This window comes from Trichoplusia ni, chromosome 5 (genome assembly GCF_003590095.1).
Source record: "Trichoplusia ni isolate ovarian cell line Hi5 chromosome 5, tn1, whole genome shotgun sequence".
NCBI lineage: Eukaryota > Metazoa > Arthropoda > Insecta > Lepidoptera > Noctuidae > Trichoplusia > Trichoplusia ni.
Window position 1 is genome coordinate 6290596 of NC_039482.1, and position 24461 is coordinate 6315056.

Below are 24461 nucleotides of genomic sequence, written 5' to 3' on the forward strand. Positions count from 1 at the left end.
GTATTTACAGCCGTCAATAAAATATTACAGTTTTATAACATCTAGGTAGTATCTACGTGGGCAGATAATTATTACGTTGGTAGTAATGATCAAGGAAATTATATCCGGTCCCATTAGTAGTTATAATTTATTCAAAGAAATCATCGTTAATGTGAGCTTAATGTAGCCTACTTTGACGACAAATAAAGATAAAAAGTTACATATTAAATAAAAAAAACGAATATCTTGGTTTAAAGTAAATATCTTTAGGTACATTTAAGTAAGATAGTAACTATGTCTAGAGACTCATCGAACAAGTAGTCAAACCAGTGTAACGGTTTTGTGGGGCTTAGTTAATAAGTTACCTAAGTTTTTTTTAAAGATAAATAAATAATAATAATTATAGACCTAAATCGAATATTCCACTACATGTGTAAGCTACTGCCATCTACTGTCGAGCAGTTAAAATATCAACTAACAGTGCTTACAGCATTTCTTAACAGATGGCTGTCTCGTCGAGCTCAGTTTACTAAGTTTTTCTATTCGACACTAGATGGCGCAATTAAAACGCATCGCTAAATTTCTCCTTTTTAAAAAATTTTGTAATGTGTTGTGTGTAATGTTAACAAAATAAATAATTCATGATCAAATAAAACATGATTTTTTAATTAGAGTTACATGGTATCGAAATATCATTGAAAACAGTCTCATGATATTATCTAAATAATATGACCCTCACCATTATTTATATTATTTAATATAATAAATTAATGAAAGTCTCATTTACATTTCCTTACATGTATTTATTGTCGTCTAACGGTTTTATTAACTTTATGCAAAGTTGAGTAAAATTATCTGTTTAATAAAAACATTAACTGATTTACTAAAGTACGGATATTCGAATGAATGGCGTAGGTTACTGTGCCCTTCGTCCATTAAAATTTCATTCATTTTGTATTTTTTTCAGGGATTGCTTTGTTGTGATTTTTACCAATTTTATGTAAATATTTACTGATTATATCATGTGAACTTATGATTTTATGCAACATGTCAGCAGGTAAAACAGCAATTTATCACTGGACTTTAGGCGAAATTGCTTTGGCCCGAGTTTGTAAAAAAGTTTATTCAAATGTTCAAATCGTGAAAAACGACGATGGTTTGTTTTATGATAAAAAAGGTAAATTATAACTTTCTATCGTTTATTAAAATATTATGGAATCAGAAGGAAACGTAGGTAATGTTTATGTTATGGTAAGTTAATCGGTTTTCCCCGATCAGGCGCTCACATCACATCACGCACTTGTTATTTTTATTTCAAGAATGTGCGTTTTTCATAAACATCACAGTTCGAATACAAAACAAACCTTTTGACATAAAAGAATGAGAAAAAATCAAAAGAACGTCTCGTTCCTATCCTACCTAACTGATTCTAAAACAGAATTGCGTTATTTATTTTTTCAAAAAACTGATTGATACCATTGATAGCATTTAATTTTATAAATACTTCTTGATTTTATTGTTTGGAGTCATGGTACTTCATGAGGCCGCCGTTCAAAATGTTTTTTTCTTGGTATTTATTTTCTGTAGTCCAAAACTAAGTTATAACCATTTAGTTTTAGGTATATCTGGCAATGAAGATGGATCAATAACAGTCACAAAAGAGCTGTGCTACTATGTAGAGACCTGTACCACTAAGAACAGGTTCTGGCTGCCGTACACCAGCCTGCACCTGGCGGAGAGGTCCAGGCCCTTCTATGGACCTGCTCACAAAGCCCCCAAGATCTCTCCACCGAAGACTCCTGCTGTTCCTAGAAAGGTATGAAACAACATTATTTTGAGTATGTTATTAACACCATAATTATTAGGAGAGTGTTTTGTTGCATATTATTTTTTATAAGGCACCTGTTTTAGGTATTATTGAAATTTATAAGTATAAAATTCATGAGAAGATGATATTTTTTTTAGAAAAATATTAGATTTTTAAATTTTGAACTTTTTTGAAGCTTCTTTATTGAATATGGAAAGTGTATGGCAAGGTAGTCATTGTAAACATATAGATAATAGTCCTAAGTCCTGAATGGCTTACAATGACCCTAGACTCTATTGATTAAATAGACATTATTGATTAAATTAGTATTAGAATAATTAACTTATAGACATAATAACATTATTCTAGATTAAAGTTATTGTTTTAATTTCTGTGGCTGTGTGTGTCAGCACATCTTCATATAATTCTTAAATTGAGTGTTGCCATCTACAAGAAATGTAATAATAGTATTTTTACATAATTATTTAATTTAATGAAATAGACTTAAATATGCTTTACATTTCCAGAGAAAAATAAAAGAAGATTTAATAGTACCTTTAAATGTAAAATTGTGTAAGAAGGAGCCAGATCTCAACGCTACTTATGATGTTATACATACTCCTTTGAAACAAGGACGGCATGAGAGTGCATTTAAAGAGTTTGTACGCAGAGGCAAAGAAAACCTTTTTGACCAGTATTTTGAGTACCTACAACTAGACATAGAAAATAATAAGGACTGTTTGGATTATTTGATAAATGTTGATGCTAGTACCGAGGATAAATTTGAGATGGTGATAAAGAATATAGTATCGGAGAAAGAAATAGAAAACTACCTGCATCAGTGCTGGAGATATAATTTTGTTCATAAATACTCACAGACGGATAATAAGGATGCTTCTGATAGTTCTGTAAGTATGGATTTTTTATAAGGAATGTGTCAGCTTGGACACATTTGATTTTTTTTTACTTTTGAAATATTTTTTGTTTGATTGTTGTCATTCATCCACACTTTACGATGGCCACTGGAAAAAGTTATTAGGAAGGGGAATTAAGTACTATTACTTTTATGGTAACTTTTAGAAAGAGGATTCATTATTAAATGTTGCAATGGTTTACTTACTTATATTTATCGAGACTGCGCTACTAATTTCGGAAGTGGCAGAGTCGCGACTACTTTCTGATCACTACAAATAATCAACATCATCCACAGCCGTTGTCCTCCCACTGCCAGGCATAGGCCTCCTTTTTCTCGTACTGATTTCTACGGTCCTGTGCCAGCCTCATTCAGACTCGACCCGAGACCTTTACTATATCATCGACCTATCTTGCTCCCGGACGACCGACGCTTCTTTTGCCGTGCCTTAGCCAGCTTTCTGTCACCACCTTAGTCCATGTGCCCTACAAATACATATACATATATTCCAAGATCATTCTTTTCTACATTATTTCTGTTTTACAGAATTCATCATCACCAGTAAAAGCGGTAATAACTATACACACTCCATGGTGCCTCGTTTGTGGGAAGAAGGAGAAACTCCGGGAGTGCCCCAACTGCCCGTCCTCCTTCCACCTGGCCTGCAGAAGAGAGTGGCTTGTTACCATCATACGTAAGTATCAATAGTAGTTCAGTGTACTATAGCTACCTCCAGTAGCTACTGTGTGATATGTTGCGAGATCTAAGGAATTTAAAACTTGTGCCGCAGCCTGACTGCAATTTCACAAAAACATTCAATTCAAATCCTTAAAGCACCTAGCCTTAGAACAAGCATTTGTGGTTCTTGGCAAGCTGTGTGGAGCCCGTTATGGCTGATGGGCTGAAAGGGGTTACCATGACTCTGCAACACAAAGGGCAAAGGAAGGAACATGGGTGGATTTAGTCAGTAAAAGACTGACATTCCCTCCTAAAAAACCGTTATTTGATTGACGCTGTTATTTTTCTAAGGGACAAACCTGCTACATATTACTAATATTACAATTAGCCATTTTCTTGTTGCAGATCGTAAGAACCCGCCCAAGAAGACAGTGAAGCCGGTGACCCTGGTGGAGAAGATATTATCCAGCACTCGCACCATCTGCTCCGTGCGCAAGGAGAAGGAGAATACTGAACTGTGTCCCAGCTGCATGTGGGGGCCGAGGGTCGGGTGAGGGTTCACTGGAATATAATAGTTATAATAGTATACTGAGCCGCAATGAAAGATGAATGAATGGAAATTGGCGCTATTTTTATACTCCTAAGCATTTTGCCAACTTAATGTCAATATAATGAATTTCCTCAACAATAAATTCCGATACATCAATTTCAATTCATTCATTAGTAAATAGTATAATTAGGGCTCTCACCGATTTTCGGCACCAGCAGCTAGTGTCAAAAGACACTTGTAAGCTGCGCGGGACATATTATAGTGCATAAGCATGCGCGCCAACACGGGAATTCTCTGTTCCATTACCCCTACTCTCAACTACATGGGATGGTAATCCGACATGACCGGAGAGATATCAGGCGCAGCACTTTCTAAACTTACTTTTAATGTTTCACAGCCAAAAAGAAGGGTATCATGTTATCTTAAGGCCGTTCCTTGCACTGTACCACACTGTTTCATTTCTCATAACGTTCCCGTGTCGTTCCCCAGCTACGACGACGTGGTGTGGCACAAGCTGGGCGCGTGCAGCTGGTGGCCGGCGCGCGTGCTGCTGCCGGGCGCCGCGCCCGCCTGTCTGCTGGCGCGGGGACACGACCACACGCACTGGCCGCTCAAGTACTACGGTAACTATGCGCATAACTCTTATATTAACTCATGATAAGCCTTGCAAACGTTCATCGTCATAAACCTAGCCTTTCTCTATGGTGGGTTTGGCGTTCAGTTAAAACGGATGCAGCTAGGTGCCAGTGTTATAGAAGGAGTGACTGCCTATCTGTATTCCTCAACCCAGTTAACAGTAATTTTGCTGATTGCTGATTTCTAGCTTATTAACATGCTTTGGAAACACGAAAGAACGATTTGACACTGATGGCCACCCATCCGAGGACGACCGTATCTAGCGTGGTCGGTAAGCTAAGCTAGATTAAATGCCAAAGTTTAAACCTCGATAGCTTAGTTGGTAAGGCAACTGGCTATTTTTGTGTGACCCACGAATGTTTATCCTAATTCTAAGTGACTTTGGACAAAGGACTTACATGGTTTGCTTAAAACCCTCGGAACACAAGGATTAAATTCCTAATGCGGGAGCCGTATACCTTAAATGCACGCAACATTCGAATTTCGGTGTTCCTTGGGACTGAACTCGGGACATTTGCCTTGGCAGTCCCACAAGTCTCAAGTCCCACCACTAGGCTATTAGAACTTCAAGCTCACACCTCTAAAAATAAATGAAAAACAATAATACATTTTCAGGTACATTAAACCACTCTTGGGGCGAAACGTCTCGCATGACCCTGTTCCTGCCGTCTCACTCGCACAACACACCTAAAGACGAAATGTTAGCCAAGGCTATATTAGACGCGTGCGATGATTATATCTCTGTATATCTCACTTAGGTTAACAGCCACCTACTATGACCTCATAAAGCTGTACAGTAGCGGTATCTGGCTTCTGCTTCATGTATTCATGAGCATTTATCTATCAAAAGAGTTGAATTCTTTATCTTTAACTCATAGCGTAGATAAATATCCTTTCGTTTACACTTTGAATCTTAATACTGCCATATTTCATTTGCAAATGGTTTACGCAAATGCATGTTCAATTTGTAATTGTTTATCGAGCAGCCGATGATGGATCTTGACGGCATGCAATTGGGGAGGCCTATGTCCAGCAGTGGACGAATATGGGCTGATGATGAATCGCCCGACTAGTTTCGAAATGCCTTGTCAGCTTACGATATAAAAAAAGCAGAGCGTTATCCAAAAATGCGTAATTCGAATACCATTTGCAAACATAAACATGTTTAATATTAATATAATGTTGGTTGTAAAAGGGGTAGTGAGAAATCATATACCTACTTACTAATACTAATACTTATACTTAAGTATCTTTTGTTGACTCCGTTTATTTAATTGAAGTTTAATAGGATAATAATTGTTTGCTTGTTTGAAGTGTTATTATAAAACATACCAAAGTTTTACAATAAGACTTACCAAAGTGTTGGAAAATAATTTGTATACTTAAAAGTATACCTATAATGTTGCCATTTTATACCTTTCCATTAACCTTTGCTTAAAGGGTTACAAAGGTCAGCATTTTTACCTAAATGTAACATTTTTAACTCACCATTTTGAAAATGAACGATAAATTCAAACTTTAGTAGATAAGTAATATAAAATTTGTTATATTTGACATGACTAAAAATAAAAAAATCAAACATCTTCGGCTAGTTACCTAAATAATGGTAAACAATCTCGGTGCCTTTATGTCTAAGTCAGTTCAAAAATAAAACGCGGCTTAAAACCAATGTAAAACAAAAAATAATATTAACCAAATCAAATATACTCGTACCCCTGAAATATATCAATAGTAAGATTATTTAATATGTGTTTGTATAAAGTAACACCAAGATTGTTTGCCATTTATAAATACCTTTACAAATTTAGTATAAGTCATTATAAATTAACCAAAGACTGACTAGTACCAAGTACGTATAATTAACATGGCTTATTGTTTTCAGAATTTGTTTTATAGACTCAATAAAATGTTGACGTAATGTTTAATCATCATGACTTTATAATTTTATTTAGTATAGGAATCGGTAGAACGGGGTGAATAGGATTTGTAAATAATAGATGCATGTTAAAAGTTTTCGTGGTGTCACAAAAAATAGTTTTAACAGAAAACTGCTTTTACATAAAAAGTACATAAAAATGCGAAATTAAGAAGTTATGGTGGAATAAATATTTTACTCATTTTTTATTTATCTACGTATTTAACCAAAGGTCGAGTATGCCTAGGTTTAGGACGATACCAGTCTTTTTTTGTGTTAGGCGTCTTCTACGTCACTTATCGCGTGTCTATGCTGTGCTATGTGCCCAAAACTTATCAAATAAGTCGAAGTAGCACCCGCAAAAAAAAAACAAATACTAAAAAGAAAATTTTCCCTATCTTCGTAGCAGCCCTCTTCACCTCGTTTCAATATCTAGGTATTAAAAATCGCCCAAATAAAATAATTACCTCAGTATCAGCGGGAAAATCACGTTTTTAACTTGTTTTTGAAAAAATGATGAAAGTTATCAAAGGCTTTGCCTGTCTGCTTATCACGTTTCGACTATCAATAAATTACTTTATAATTAACATCATGCAACAAAAAACAAATTGAAAAACGTTTAATTATCGATCAATCATTATTTGACAAGAGCTTAAGATAATTTTAAGTATGATATTATCTGATTGCAAGTTTAAGATAGGTAGAAATCATTAAAATATTTTGTTACGTGATAATTTTATCAAAATTAAATTTTGCTATCTTAATTCCTAATCTTGTTTTATTTCTTTCCTACATAAGTGCTTAATCATATAAACTGAATGGGTTTTACCCTGAATGCTATTCGTTTTTAAACTTGTTTTATACAAAATTTAAGAATCGAAATATATTTCGGCGAAACGGCTCTATCTGTATCTCTCTAGGTTGGTCTCTATCTCAATCAGTTGTTGAACACTTAAGGTCATAGCTCACTAGAGCCACCCGGCACCTACCCCGCACCGCCTCGCCTCGTGCGGTAAGCATTCTTTATATGAACTTATACGGGTATGCGCTTACTACATCAACTCAGCGTCACCAGATCGCCTCAATCCTAGGCCATCCATGCGCCGATAGCGGGTGGAACACTAGGTGACTACGTTGCTCGCATGCTGGCCTTGCCTTGTCTGCGCATTGCCAACGCGCGGGCCTCGAGTGGACCGCGCGCTATTCGCGAATGATTCACGCGAGTACGCGAGGTTTTCTTCTTCATTAAGCGCGAGTGTCATGGGCTATGAGTGGCAATTCACGACGAAACACGTGTAGACTTAGTGCCAATTTTATTGTTAACCGACCGAAAATCGAAAATCGGTTGATTTTTGCAGCGTGCTAGTGACGTGACACGGGCTTCTAACTAGCACTTGCTCATTAGTAGCTAGCACTTCTGTCCGTGCCATCATTGGTGATAATGTGGCGTCCACCCGTCGGCCACCTATTGAAAAAGAGGGGACGTCGGGCGGCGAGGAGGTGCCGGGTGATTCTAGTGAGCTGAGACCTTTATTTAAAAATGCAACTCTCACTTCAAAAATGTAAAAGTATTGCAACTTATAAGGTATGTAACATTTTTTATTTATCAAGGTAAATTGTGGATTAATATTTCTCGTTGGTAACTAATTCTGTAGTTCCCATAATAGATCTTCCTGCTTGTGATGAAAAATAAATATTGCCAATCATCATAAAAATAATTCCAAAAAATGTTGTTATCTTCCTCATAAATTACCATACACCTCTAATAACATTATATAAAAAAGGTTGGTTAATAAAAGACCTGAATACATTATTTACACATTTTATTCATTATTTTTACAAAATAATACTTTTTTAATTAACACATGAGTAGCGACCATGTGGGTTCCTGTTGACATGGGTTTGTACTTACAACATACTTTTACGTTATTTAAATAAACAGCATAACATTGGGTGAAATTTTTACATTTAAAAATATCTTGGAAGAAAATAGTCACAAAATATCGAACAAAAAGTAACTTGTTCTTCCAAAATTTGTTCTAAAATATCTATGTTGGCGTTCAGTATAAAAATGTATATCTAATATGAATTTTTGAAGCTATTTCGATGATCTATTTTATTATTACAGGCATTTTACACGTCTAAAAGGCTACCACCATTTCTCAAGGAAGTAAGTTGTGCAAGCGAGACATAATGTCGTGCGCCATCTCGCTTCCACAGCCTACTTCAATGTATGGTAGGCGTGATTTTATGTATTAAATTGACACATTAGTTTTAACATCTAATTTGATACTTCAAGCAACCTTTGTCAACGGCAATGTCAAAATTCTAAGTATGCTAAACAATGTTTATATCTTCATAATTTTCTGTTTCTCTTTCATGCCATTTTCGGCCTTGTGTTTTGTGAGTCAGGGTCTAAAGTCGCCAAAATTATACCTAGTTTTTTTAAGCCTAGGAATGCAGATTATTTTAAAAATATATATCTTCATTGCTTTGTATAGGGTGTCAGATGCGTGGTCATATGTTGAATATCGTTTTAGCGCATGCAAATGAACGACTAAATAAAAATTGGAATCAATTAATTTTTACGAAAAAATTGTTCGTTTCCAAACACAGTGTTTCAAATATCAACACGCATTATCACAACACCCTGTAGAATAAATAGATAACAAATTTACTATTGTAACGTCCTAATTATATTTAGCTAACATATTTAAGTTGCGATTAACCAACAGCATTAAAACTAGTTCGATTCTTCAGCCATTACATATTAAGGCAAAATGGCTGACACTGAACCTCTCACATTTATATTAATCCTAAAGTTCCAACACTTACGACATGCATTTTACTTAAACTTACACAAAAATAAAATTAAAGGAAATGATATATTTATTTTTAAGCTCTATATATGCGAACCATTCACATTTACATTTAAAATTTCGAAGTAACCGCCAAAATACAAAAATAGAACAATAGACAAAAATAGAAAAAGATTTGTTTTTAATACGTTCCGTATAATTTAAAATAAATAAAGCTTTTGTAAATGCAAACTCTTTTGTTTTACGTTTATTTTTTTATTGTACTGGTATTACTCGTTTACTATTGTTTATTTAAATTAATTAATTTCAGCATACATACAACATCACAGACAAGAAGTAGAAATATCATGATAATGTTAAATTAAATGATTTGATTTTATCACACCCTACGCGCCTATCTTAGAAGCTTGTAAAATATTTATCAAGAAATGACTAACATATTTATAGATTCAAATAAATGTATCAGTTGCTACGTGATTACTCAAATGATAAAAGCATTTAAGAACGTCTTAGATTTAAATAGCGTTTGAGTAATCGTTCGAAGCAACTTCAAAGTCGAGACGAAGATATTTCTTTTTCATTATGCCCGAAATAATATCATGAAAAATTAAAAAATATATATACATACCATACAAATGTAAAAAAAATACGTTACTAGCCACCAATTAGGTTTTTGGGCACTTTATATATATACGTTTTTAAAGATATTGCTTGAATTTCGTACAATTTACATAAACTAGCCAATCGTTACACTACTAAAATCTCATTACAAATCTATTGTCACAAACTTTCATACATTTATCTATACATATCAGGCAGGTATAAAAATAATAACATTGAATTAACATTCGCTTGCATTGCTTGCTAATGTCAATTCTATTTAAGAAAGCGAGTCTATACATCACGTTATTTGTTTCTTGTTGACAAAATATGTTCGTGTTTTTCATAATTTCATACATTATATACAGGCCGTAAAAAATAAGTTTTTTCGAGAGAAGTAATAATTTTGTTTATTTTTAAGACTTCACAAACGAGACAACGCGACTATCTGTAACCACACGATTTGTTTAGTACATAAGCACCTGTTGTTGGCCATATATTGCCTCGTGAATAAAATCCCTGAGTCACATTTTCGAGACAACCTACAAAAATATATGCAAGTATTGCTACCACAGAAAACGGTTTAATGTTGAACAATACTTATTAAAATCTCACTGTCAATCTTTAAAGTATATTTTTATATGTTAGGAAGAATTTAAAAACCTGTCATCCAATACATTTATAGACCAAAATAAATGTTCAACCATTACACTCGCAGGTAAAACAAGTACCTACACAATACATAATAAAAGTGACATTTCTGAATATAAATAGGTACTATCAACTTTATCAAAAACAATTTTAGTGGTAGCTTCATGTTTAACAAGTACTCAATGGCGTGCATTCACTTTCAAGTCAAATTTATCTTGTGAAAGGATAAAACATTTATGGTGCAATCTAATCCGATCAATTGTCTTCGCTATCATTTTTTGGATAAGCGTTATCGTCGTACGTGTGCGCCCACACATTCACTAAACCTAACTCTTGGCGTCATACGATCGTATGTTAAATTTAATTGTGGCTATTCGATAAGAGGTGACTTAATGTTATGCTACCTTGGCAAAACTGTTATAGTTGTGAGCCCTCAACGCAAAAAGAAGAAGAGGTTTTTAAGTTTCTGTCTGTGGAATCACAGCTCCCGAATACATTCAATTTAGTTTTTCCATAATCTTAATACATCAAAATTTTCTGTAACGCTCTTACACCTATGACATAAGGTTCAGTTTCGCTTGACACAATGTTTGATCCTTTATCAAGACAATATCTGGTGTACAATAACCTCTTCATGATAACAAATAAACACTTAAAGTGTACTATCGTGCACACGCCACTCAAGTACTGCTAAAACACGATATATTTAACATCAATTGTAATCCAATCATTTTAGAACAACACTATCTTAACTTTATCTGGTACGATCAGCAACAGCACTCAGAACAATACCATAAGATATTTAAAGAATTGTAAAATTTCAAATAAATACGATCGACGAAGATTTTAAAATGTTTTCAAGGTTTTAAATTATTTGCCTCGAGACGATATTAAATGACTTGACTATTAAGTTTAGATAACAAAGTAGGCACATTGAAACATACTAAAACACCAATACCTACATTTTCCTGTGTTAACCAACTTTTGCTGTTAACAGTACATTTTTCAACCGCATAAATAGCAAATTTAATATTATATGACTAACTAAAATCAAGGCTTTTCATTTAAAAGACAAAGCATTCTCTCCAAGACCAGGTTTAGTCTCAAAGTGACCAACGCCATACAAATTCTTGGGGCTTTCGTACCTCATATGCTTAAAACGCAATTTAATGAATTAATATCAAGCCGTTTCAGAATACTTTATTTATTTATATATATATTTTTAATTATCGTACATTTGAGGTCAAAAGTAAGCCAAATATATAACTAGCGAAACAAGAATTGAATTCAAATCGTTCATTTATATTTCACTCTTTACTAAAAATGTTTTGTTCATTCATCGCACAGTTAAGCTAGTGTTGTTCTAGCAATAACTAAACGTATTTGTACGAACTATAGTGCAGAAAATCTTGTCTATACCATAATTACTTAGCTTTGACTATAAAAAAATATATTTACACTGGTATTTTTTATATAAAAATAATAATTTTCTATACAGGGTTTCAACCCGCAAGAAATGCTTGGGCCGAAATAAATAACTGGAAGTACGTACCAAAACATTATCCATTGTCATTTAGATATTCGCGCGACTGAGACAGAGGTAATTTGTCATTGACATGGTCTTTATCTCAAGGTATTAGAGTTCATTTTGCTCTCCTACTGATGTTTACCGTTTTGAGTTACTTTTATTTATTTCGCCATAAGCAGAGTGGCAGTATCATAGTTAGTAATGCAGTTGTCAGCTAGTAACAATTAAGGCCTTATCTGCGCAGAAATCGTTTTTTGATAGTCTCTTATTTATTAATAGGCGTCAAATGTAGATTGATTGATTAAACTCATTCTAAATTTCCTTTTCGATTTGATGCCTATCTTATCTTCACAAGTAAGAGAGACAACACTATACACCGTTGTGCACTATCTCTTTCACATCTTTTTGCAACAATTTCCACTCTCAGGCAGTTTTCAACCAAGTTACTTGCTTACCACCACACAACTAACAATTCAATACAAATACATTTAGCACAAACTTTCTATACATAGATAAACAAGTGAGATTGTCTAAGCTAATATAACAATGTACAATACATATTGTCACTTACACATAACTATATACTAGGGCCTATTCACCGGGCCCGATGAAGAGGGCGCTCACAGCGAAAAACAGGAACACAAGACCACCGATTATGGTAACTGTGGATGAGAAAAATAAATATATTACATGGATACATATCTACTGCCATGAGATACTGCTCTAGACGGTTTATTGCAATCTGTTTCAAACTGTCAACTGTTTCAAAGGTGATGCTAGCGCTAATTTAAGCAGTAGCGTGGTTTGGAACTACGCTCGATCGATAGTTTACAACACTGAGTGCTAATCGATTTTGGTTTGGTTTGATGGTAGATATCGTTACAGGAACGAAAACCAGTTTCATGAGTAAAAACGCTTAGGATGTTTAACACAACCAAGATTAATTATTGGGGATGTGTTGTTAGGTGAAAAAATAAACTAAATATATTACACCATCTCCAGATTTCATTGAAAAATACCGGTCTATATAAATAGAATTAACTGATTGGTTAATTATGCCGGATTTTTATAGAGAGAGATAAATGCCACATTTCCCTTGACACATGATACTCAGTTCTTCAAAGTTAAAGAAAATAGTAAAACAGCTAACTCACCAGTCCTAACAGAAATTTTGGCGGCAACCATCCTGCCGCCTATCACAGCCAAACCAGTGCAGAGCGCGTGGCCCAGAGACCCCCCTACCACGACACCGACCGCATGCTCCCTCGTGGCCAGTACCACGGTCGCTAGCTGCGACCGATCCCCCCACTCAGCTAAGAAAGTGAGTGACGCGGCTTGGAACAGGACCTTTAAGACAGCGTTTCGTTTCCGCCGCCTGTTCTCTGCCTGCCCTTGCTCAAGCATGTCTAGGGTTTCTTCTTTTTCTTCCTGCAATTATATTGAGGTGATTAGTTGGATGATAACTAAGTTTTTATGAGTAGGGGACGAAAATAGAAATTATGGTAATTATTTCTGGGCCCTGTGGTTGTAATGGAACCAAAATATCTTACTTATATATATTTTCATGAGGAGTCTGTTTTTTCTAGTCCATAGTACATTGTATGTATATTAAAATACAAGTAGTACTCAACAACAACAATTCACTTCAATCATTTCTTTGGTGAAACTGCTCGGCTATGCATTGGTGCCAAATAATCACTTTTTTTAAAAGCAATTATTTGATTGTCATCACACAACTTACTTAAAAGTAATATTTTCATATGCATTTTACAATCTGTGGCAAACCTCAAATGCCAGCTATAAACAAGCAAATATGACTAACATACTTTTTTTATAAATAGAATGAGAAAAATACAGGCTTAAGATTACACTGAAAGTACTTACATGTAAACAAGTACATGCTAAGCGTAACAAAAGGATGGAGTGACTAAGACAGAATGATTTATGGCGGGATTTACCTATTTTAAAACTATAATATACGGTCATAATTAACTTTACATAGTTATTTGTTAAAGTAATTACTCAGTACAGAGATAGATTATGTAAACATATTTTAAGATACTAAGGATGTCATGAATTTGAATAGTATTTTTTTTATGTTGTGGTTAAAATAAATGGCCAGCATTACTTTATCAAACTTCTTATAGTTGCTGTGGTAAGAAATTCAGCTCTAAATATGTGTCAAATTATAAAATGAAGAAATAAACCAAAATGCATGAGTTTTACGCGCATTCCAGGCTTCAAATATGATCAATTGTGTTTAAATGAACAAGCACTTTTAATACAAACATATTTTTTTGGTAAGAATAACTATTGTGCTTATTTTCTTATATTAGTGCTAAAACATACCCTTGATCCTGAAGATTAATACAATTTTTTTTCAAAAGCTTGTGGTGTTGCCAGGAGTTAACATGTTTGGAAATATTTGAAGCCTACAATAAAAAGCTTGTCCAGAAAAATATTATTTATGCTCATAACAGTAACATTTGATAGAAGACTTGGATTTTTCTGGTCAAATAAAATAAAAGAAGGTATGATCGAATTTCAATACGCATACTTATGCTGGTATTACACAATCAAAGGTTAAACAATTCATATTTTGATGGTGTAACGCCCGCCTATACAACATTCTAATCAAATGCTGAATTCCTTTGCATAAACGATACAATTCATCTATCGAAGCCGTTGAAAGCCTTTTCTCGAACTTTAACATGATATGGTCTGTGCGTAACAGAACGAAAAAAAAAGCTAAGGCTAAAAGAAAAAAAAACTAAGGTGTCATTCGTACTGCCAGGCATAATGACGTAAGATCACCCTCAGCGCTTCTGATTGGTCGGTAGAGGGGCCCGCGGGGGACAGCCCCGGGGGCTCTGGGGCTATGTCTTCTGTGGGAGCCGAGGGCCCCGGGCTCTGCGAGCCAGCGGTCACGACAGAGGTCGCGTCTGGCGACTTCGAACGTTCTTTTATCGACTCCTGCGCAGTGTCACACTTTTGGCTCTCAAAAATTATCTGACTGACAACTTGTAATCGGGATAATAAACCGTATTTCAAATATCGAAATTTTGTTTTCAAACTTTATAAAAATTGAACCAAATATAACAAAATAAAAATTACCAACTGGCATATTTTTAATTTGTGAAAAAATCCCCTTCCCCTTGTACACAGATTAAATGGCGTTTGTGTGCCAGTTTATTATAACCAGGTTATCAAAATAAAGAAAGGAATTCAACATTTGCCGCTGTTAAGACTGAAAAGTATCTACAAACACTAAAATCTCATGAGCACTATCACAATATCTTATCTAAGTAACATAAGAAAAAACCTGTTTAACATAACATTATATTGGTGTTAAATAGTTCATTTTAGTTTGACCTTCATTGTAATAATTAATTTTTAGGTTACCCTTGTTGCACTTTTTTTTTAAGATTTAAATTCAATATAATCAATTTTCATAAGCTGTTAATAGAATTATCATATTTGGAATTAATTTAGAAAAAAATAACCATTTTATTATACGTAGGTTCTACAATCTATAAAAAAAGTTAAGGAAATTATTTTTCATTAATTTTTATTAAAAAAAAAACTAAAGTAGTCCACAAAAGGAGGTTATACTCTACTTAATTTAATTCTTGTGTAACCCATAAAAGTTATTTCGTTTCAGATATGGATCATGTAAACATGGTTAAGATTTTATGTTTGATCAACAATTAAAAGATTTTATTAATAGCTAGTCATGAAACGGTATCTTAGTTTTTTACTATCTCTTAATACTTCTACTATTTAATTTAGCTCTGAACTATTTTGATAAAATATGTATGAAATTTTATTTATTTATATCCCTACTTTTGGACTTTATCACTTTAGTTAATATTGCTTGGCTAAAATACCTCAAAGGCGGGAAAAACCTATCTATACCACTTTAGTCATTACCAAATTTATTTTGGATCTGTGGTTTAGCACACAATGAAAGTTTGTCTTTCAATAGGTATGTAAGATTGATATACGGTATATCTATGAAATTAAAATATTTTCCTAATTAGATATCTATTTAAGATACGTTTATCATTATGTCCGATTAAACTCAGTGGTCACATATTGCAAATCGCAAGATAAGCGTGTGAATAACAGTGATTTGGAATCCAATTCAAATGTAATTTATGAGTTTTATATTTTTCTTGTAATTGACAGTAACAGGATGTAGTTTTTATAAAGTTTTTTTATTCAGTATATTTTTTAATTAGTGTAAGTATATTAATAACAACTCAAGTTATTTTTTTTATGACGAGCTAAGTAAGTAAAATTGTATATCACCTAAAAGAATCTGATTTCATTAAAATAATAGATATGGAATGTGTTTAGGATTTAGATTATTTTTAAGTGTTTTCTTTTTAAATCGATCATCAATTATTTAGTTTTTTTTTTTTTTGTTTCTATTAATCACTATCACAAATGAAACTAAAACACACACACAAATCTATTCACAACATTATCTCTACCTTAGCATTAGAAAATATTTGTAGCACCTTAAGTTTCTATTTGTTATAAGAGAAAATAAGGGGAAGGAGACTTTAGTAAATTTGAAATTTGGATAGAATCCTAAAGTTTAGAAAACATGTTAAATGTTCAATAATTAGTATTAAAAAAATCGATACAGTAACGTATTAGTCGATTAATCGAATAACATTAGTCACAACACTAAAGAAAAAAGTACATACCTGATCTTCTCTTCTTTTTAATTCACTCTGGACTTCTTCTAATTCTTCTTGGCCTTCGTTGGGGTCCATTTTCCACCCGTCCCTTAACATTTTGATACCGAAGATTGCAAACAACGCTGCACTGGCGTAGTATGTGTAAACTCTTGGTATGACTGTTGCTATCCAACCAAAGGCTGCCGATAGGATCGTCATGAAGACTAGAGCTGATATCGCACCAGCAAATACAATGATTCTTGGATGCTTCATGGCCATGATTGCGGCGATGAAGAAGGTTTTGTCTCCAAGCTCCGAGACTATTACGACGGATAGCGAAGCGAGGAACCCTTGGAGAAAGCTGCCTTGTATCGCCGCACGCTGTAAACAAAACAAAAAGAAATTATAACAATTTCAAAGAAGTGTTTGAGGAGACGATATTTCGTCATATTCAGGTCGTATAGACGACTTTCAGGAATCTTGTTGTCTCAGCTTACGGCAATGCTAAACCAACAGGGCATTAAACTGCGGCTATCATAATCTCGCTGTCATACCAACACCTCAGGTGAGTTTACGTCTACTTTAATCGTTTATAGAAAAAAAATCAGATTAGATCTATACATTTTAGCTGTTTCTAGTAACGCGACTGCAGAAATGTAGATTGCTACAAGGACAGCTTTTGCTTAAAAGGGACTTATTTAATATGTGGTCTTATTGTTTCTTATCGTATAATTCTTATTAAGATTTTTAACATTTTTTGTATCTTATTTAAATTTTACGTCATAGGCCACCGCATGTAGATATTTTGTTTAAATCCTCAGACATATAAGTTGTTTTTTTGGTCTGAGGTTACATAAGTGCTTTCTAAACTAGGTTAAGGTCGATTACCAGTTTACTTAAATAAAACTAATTTGCGTCTGTTATTTGACCTTCTTAGTTACAATTTTAACACTTTGGACATAGCAGAAATCCTCAATCCTCGCAGTTAGGTAACGAAACTGGTCCTTCATCGAATCTTTATACTGTAACGTTTCAAAATGCTTGGAAAACAGTAAATTTGAAATAAAAACTTTAGAATTAACTTCTGACATCAGTGTAAATATTTTATAATTCATAAAATGTAATAAACATCTATGTTGCAATAAGTTGTCAATACCAACAATAGCACGTGGTGATTCAACAACAAACGAGTTTGTAGAATATATTTATAATTATAAAGGCCAGGGAAGTCCTAAGGTTTATGAATATATTTGTTATTACGTAAGTTTTATGTAACGTGTTTCCTTTAGCTTGGTATGTATGTCAAACTATTTAGCTTGGTGAGCCCCGCAGTTTCACTAGCTATTTCCTGCTCCTTGACGTAGCGTCATATAATACAGATAATAGTCTTCCTATCAAACACCAAATTCGAACTTTTATAGCGATTACACGCTTTTAAGTGTAACTTTTGCAGTTTCTTGTTGGTTCTTCTCCGAGTGACCGTGCGACTATAGTAATTAATTTCAACGTTTCCAAGTTGGCAGAAACAATTCAACTTGAAATGAAAACTCTCTGATTTTGATTTCTCACCTTTTTATAAAATAAATAAAATATATTAGTTCCTGATATATCTTGCGGACAGCCAAACCCACTATTTAACTTTAAAATATTAGTTATAATATAGTGAACGAATAGTGCCAATAGGACCACATTTCTGCTTCCTGAGGCTTTCGTAATAAGTGACCAAACTGGGTGCGCTGAGATATTCTATAGAAATAGCAAAACAGGCTGAATGTTGAGATTATAGAGACAGGTGCAAATGTTTTAGTTAAGCTTGGATTAAGTGGATTTAAGTCTAGATGTAACTTTTATGGCAGAATTACCCTAATTGGTACTTTATTGTTTTATCAACCCACATGAAAACTCAATTTCTGGTATTTGACGTTTTTTAGCCCTGTATCACCCACTCGGGGAAGTTAATCATCTTTCGCCAATCTAATGTGACTCTTTACAATCTCATACATATTTCCTCTACATTTTTTCAACTCATTGCCTTCGAGGTTTTCCAACACCATTACCAACTCTTGTCTTCCAATCGGTATACGGCCTACACTTACGATCACGAAAACTGTCTTAATGGACCAGTTCAATTCCATGGAACCTACGTAACCAATAAGCGACTATCACTTTAAAATATTGACACACACAATATCTACTAATACGATAACAGCAATGTTGATTGTTAGCAGTATGAAATAATTTCATCCTCCCTTTGTTACATAAGTGTGATATAAACTACGCATTGTTTGATAAATACTGTAATACATACATATTTGTATGTATATAGATATTTATGCGGCATGCTACTGTGTGCTTTTCTTTTCGCTTCCACGTTTAGTCTTTATCGTACTGTATAATGTTTGTGAGACGGTGACGTTGTCGGGAGTAATCTCAGGATCTCCTGAACATTGTGAAGCCGATTAGGGCTGATGCTTGCCGGAGCAGCGGGATTGTCCAAACGGGTTATACCGTGGCCCTGGTACACGATGTGCAAAGGTAGGAACATGGGTGGGTTTAGTTTGTAGAAGTTGGCACTGCCTACCGTTTAACCCATACTGGGAACAATCATAGGATGATTTGCCATCCGAAAAAGGAATATTTACTGAACAGTTTTAATCAACAAAAAACTAGCAAAATGTTTGTGACTCTTTTAGGTGATATAAAATCTTTAGCAGCTATTGTTGTATAAATTGACGCGTTATTAGGTACGTCTTTTATTAGTCGGTCTGTTAGTTCTTAGATCTGCGTATACGAGTGCATTTGTAAAACTGGTCCTTTATGTCCGATTTAATTAAGTGCAGACGTACCAAGATAAGGTTGGTGAGTGTGGAGGAATTGTAGGTTGTAAAAAGGATTAGTTGCATCAACATATCGTTCAGTACACAAATTAATATGAAAACGATTTGGATTAAAACAGAAAAGTGCAAACTACTCTTTTTTTGCTCGTCATAAAAACGATTTCAATCAAGCCTTCCGTACGGATCCTAGACTAGGAACAGCAGACCTTTTACGCATGAGAGACCAAATTAGTTCCAGCATTTTTGAGGTCAGATGCATCAAACAGTTCCACGGACGCGGAAAACTGACGGATGGCGATATCTTTATCTAACCCAAAGAAATTGCGAGGCCAAACTAATTTACAATAATCCTACATTATTATATTTACACGCACTTGCTCCTTTACAAAGTATTTGATAACATTTAAATGAGCGTGTACTAAAAAGATTAATATTTAAAGATAAAAGTGCAGAATAACAACCCGACCGATAATGGTAAAGTGAAAGAGTTATCTTAAGTATATTTAGAGTACAATTGTAGTGTCTGTGAAATGAAATTATTCTGGAAGTAGGATATATTATCACTTTTGCAAGTCTTTTTTGTGTACCCTGGAGTCTACATTTCTATCTGATTACCCTGAGAAGAAATGTCAAAACAAACCCTGGGTTCGGGGTGTCTTTTGTATATTCCAGACAATTCCATTAGTGTGGTAGTGTGGTCAGTACTAATGATATTTTTGTTTTTAGTGAAGCTTATAATCTAGACTTAAAATAACGTTCTTGTTCATCGTTTTTTATAAAGCAGCAATAGGGAAGCATCAGTTAGTGACAATGCCGAAATTTGATCCTTTTAGCGAAGAACTTAATATAGAAGAACATAGCCAAACCTTTGTCAAAACTAAAACAGAAATTTGATTTATTCCTAACATTTTAATTTAAATGATCCGTTTTCCACATAGCTGAAACTTTAGTATTAAACAACCCTGTGTTTTGTATGTCAATACTTGCCGTATTTAGGTAGATACGCTAACATATCTTACACATCACTAATAATAATATAAACCTAGACAACACTTCATTTATTATTCGGTGAAATACAGTAAACAGCGACAGACAGACAGCTTGTTACTAAATAAACAAAACTAAATCTGTTTCTACTGTCAATAACCTAGTATACGTTGAATGGCAACAATAACAATACAATTTCCGCGCGATATTTGTGCAATTGGGGTATATTTGTTTATCTCTTGGCTCAGATGAAACAATATCTAAGAGCCTGGAAATTGTCACTCCATCCCTTATCTGTATTCAGTTGACGTCTTTCCAGGCTTGTTCGTGAATAGGATTCCGACCCGAAATTTCAGTCAGTATTCAAGAGTGGCATGAATTAAGACCACCTAAAATAACACAAAAGCTAGAAGAATAATTTAATGTTAAGGTATTTATGGTCACGGCATGTCATGAACTTCGTCGTATTTATGTATTTTTAAACAGTTTCCAAGTAGTACTTTGTTCTGTATGATTGTTACACGAATATAGCATGAATTAAATAGGGTTCGGTATGTTGTTATTGCCTCCAAAAAGGATTACGACTGTACGGATAGCCAACCATACGCTTGTCCCCAAGGGACAAGTTTATGTGTGTTAAACGAATGCCTATCCTGAATTTGGGTGTCTTTGTGCATTAAATTTAAATGTTTGTGAAACCTCCCGCGACACACGGACGATATGATGTATGATAATGAGGGATTCGATTGAAAAAAAAATACCTAATATGATATTTTCCGTCAAATAATTGAGTTCATTGTTCGATGAAATTTTCAGTAAGTCAGAAATCTAAACGTGTTATAACCAGCGCTGTTGTCATTATAGAATCGAGAAACCCTTTATTACAAGACACGGCATCACGCTTGCACAAGCCGACGGACCTAGCTCTCATGGTACGGGGACAGGACGTCCAACAGTCATTACCAGTACCAATAAGTTTTGACACACTGACATTGCATTGTCCTTCGGTACAATGGTTGTATAAATGATTATCACTTCTTGGGCTATGTTGACAAACCACTTATATTATACAACACACTAAAGCCCCACATTCAAGAATGAAATTAGGTATGTTAAACTTGACTGACGGATAGCCGAGTGGTTGACGCATCCCGCCAGACCCAAACTGCGACATGTCGCGGGTTGAATCCCCGCGTAGGCCAGGTTTTTCTGTGATCCACGAATTGATGTTCTGAGTCTGGGTGTCTTTTTGCAATTTGTGCATATGATTTGAACGTTTGTGAAACCCGCGATGCAAGGATAAAAATTGGTTAATGCAGGAGTCGTTAAAAAAAGTCATACTATGGTCATATTTATTCTATTTTCAGGCGTCTTCGCGGAAGGAGGAAGTCGCCGGTATTTTTCTTTTTTGTTTCTGACCTCTGAACTTTATGTTATTTCATTTGAAAGTGTCAAACACAGCATAATGATTAAGGGCGACATTTTGCACGGTGTTCTAGTTTAAAAGCCGTTTTACCGTTAACGACATAGGTATCTTGTAATGCTTATTTATGATTCATACACAATTAAGATGCATGCAGGAATACGTAAATTGGTGATTGTGTGTGTATTTATTTAGCTGGCAAGATAATTAAAAAACATTGAAAGAACAATTATCTCTAAAGATGAATTTATAGACTGAAAGGCTGTTAATATGTTGTCTCACGGTGATTACGATGTAATGAACAAGAATGACAACAATGTTTTTGTTACTATAGAAATAGAAGAATTTTAAACAAAAATGAACATCATCACACTTCGTATCCATAAATACAACCAAAGAAACATCTCCAAAACCAAATACCATGACAACAGATATAGTTTGATAATATCTAAAGATAATCTTTAACGTCACATTTAGATGAGGACTGCTCCTATCGTAAACTATGACACTTGCAAAGATACGCATCAGCTAAGAATGATAACCAGTTGTCATGCAGACGAACGAATTCTTTGGTACTTGGGAAGATGAGTAATGCTTTTGATTAATATCAGACAAAATTACAAAATCATTTAGTATCATTAGTACAAAAATTTTGCTATTCCAAATTGTCATCAGTCGACGAGCATTGTATCTACATGTTGGTAATGTTACCAACCCGAATGTTTCCGCTTGCAACAATCAAGTAAAATTGTTCGTTTAAAACCACATTACACTTAAGAAACAAAAGAGTGACGCGGGAATATCTCGGGAGATAACAACCAATTGTGACACGAAGATACAAGAAACACTTATACGTCAAACCTTTCAGTAAAGTTGATGTCATCATACATTCTTTCGTCCAAAATGAATGTGACATTTTAAAAATTCCGGTGTAATTCGGTTACTATGATTAATATTTGAAGTGACCCTACTATTGACCTCCGAGTAAGGGCAAATGTACAGCAATTTCGCCCGTTTAGAAAAAAAGGTATGGAATAAAGGTATGGTTGTTTTACCTTCAAATATTGTTAATGGAACGCCATTTTGAATATGGCGGTAACTGGATTAACGGTACAGGGTATTTTATTAGGCCCGGTTGTTTTTATTACAGATTCGTTAAGGGAATGTTTATTGCAAAAAAAGTTCCTTGCATTAAAATATTTTTTCTGATTTTAATAACCAATTTCTCGCAAGTGACGCGGCTTCATATAAAATATTTAATTTAAATAATAAATATACAACATACTTGTCGACAATTTTTGCTCTATCTAAAATCTTAAATATTGTATTTAGTTTAAAAAACGAAATAAAAAAACGCGTAGGAAGCTATCTTTAAAGTATATTTCTTGAATAAGCAATCAAATACGCGAAATATCCAATACAGACCAATTGAATACAATAATAATACATAATTAAATTCACGTGCAGTTTTTATAATTAACATTACTTATTTTCTCTCATAGTTAAAGCTCTTAAGAAAACAGCACACATAATGGAAAATTAGTCTAGCAGACAGCAATTTACTGACGTCACTTTAACTTGGGCTTAACGATAATTAAGTGATCTAATACACTACAAGTCTATTCATACACGGTGAAAGGCCCATCCCAAGCCGCAGACAGCCCGATGTATTTAATCCAACGTCGTGGGCGCGCCAATAAACAGATCTGTTAAATGTATGCGATAACAGTCAAGTTCATGGCTCGGTATTATCGGGGCCCATAACACTGCCTTGAGGTATACTTTCATACATTTTTTATTGGTCGACCGCTTTTTGTTTTTTTTTGTCATGAGAGTATTTGTATTTTTATGTACCTTTGCATACCACCTTAAGTTGTTGTGGAAGCATGATACAGCGTCGAAAAGTTACACACACTTGCAATGATATTATTTTGAGACGTAGCGATGGGTACTGTGGTGTTATTGAAGGTGAACAAAAGTAGTTTTCTTAAATTTTAAGATTCCTTGGAATCTTCAACTTCACGATCAACTGATATGAATTTATTTATGGACATTTGACATACGATTGTTAATTAGAGATGGGTATAGTTCCAGTTACCCATATAACAAAGAAGAGGCCAACTGTAGGAGAATTAAAGGACCAAATAGATTGGAGAACAATTGGATAGGTTTATACTTAACACGAGCTATAGGACATGAACTGCATAAGGTGCCATTATTAATAATGTTTCAAAACAATATACTGTCACATCTAGGCAACGTCTACACTTTTCCAGTTCTCTACCTATTTGCAATATAATATTCACACTCATTTTTCCTAAAGTAAAAATAATCTGTAAATCTGCCATTGACGTCGGGGCTTGAAGAAGCGGCCGGCAAGGTCAAAACAAAGTGTTTGTTTAAAAATAACTTACAGCTTTTTGCTTTTGCGTCAATGACTAGTGATTGGA

At 34.2% G+C, this 24461-nt stretch overlaps 2 protein-coding genes across 4 annotated transcripts in view; one reads left to right on the plus strand and one right to left on the minus strand.

Annotated features, from left to right (window-relative positions):
- Positions 1-1026: 1026 nt before the first annotated feature.
- Positions 1027-5708, plus strand: LOC113493889. The gene is made up of 7 exons (XM_026871921.1): positions 1027-1156; positions 1593-1795; positions 2314-2694; positions 3246-3393; positions 3783-3927; positions 4417-4550; positions 5179-5708. The coding sequence occupies exons 1-7, from the start codon at positions 1027-1029 to the stop codon at positions 5319-5321; spliced, it is 1284 nt and encodes a 427-aa protein (XP_026727722.1). The 3' UTR covers positions 5322-5708.
- A 4350-nt stretch (positions 5709-10058) lies between these two features.
- LOC113494216 (transmembrane protein 165) overlaps positions 10059-24461 on the minus strand; it is a 38810-nt gene continuing 24407 nt past the window's right edge. For 2 of the 3 annotated variants that reach the window (XM_026872445.1, XM_026872446.1), the window contains exons 3-5: positions 16792-17145; positions 13231-13504; positions 10059-12738 (exon numbers count right to left, since the gene is read on the minus strand). In XM_026872445.1, the coding sequence (XP_026728246.1) occupies positions 12668-12738; positions 13231-13504; positions 16792-17145 (699 nt within the window). In that variant the 3' untranslated portion in view covers positions 10059-12667. The remainder of the gene's footprint in view (positions 12739-13230; positions 13505-16791; positions 17146-24461) is intronic. The other variant, XM_026872447.1, reaches the window with a different exon arrangement.

Excerpts from the sequence above, each read along its gene's own strand:
- LOC113493889 (XM_026871921.1), top strand. The coding sequence starts at position 1,027 with ATGTCAGCAGGTAAAACAGCAATTTATCACTGGACTTTAGGCGAAATT. Across the intron at positions 1,157-1,592 it reads TTTGTTTTATGATAAAAAAG|TTTTAGGTATATCTGGCAAT; the intron begins GTAAATTATAAC and ends ATAACCATTTAG. Across the intron at positions 3,394-3,782 it reads GTGGCTTGTTACCATCATAC|ATCGTAAGAACCCGCCCAAG; the intron begins GTAAGTATCAAT and ends TTCTTGTTGCAG.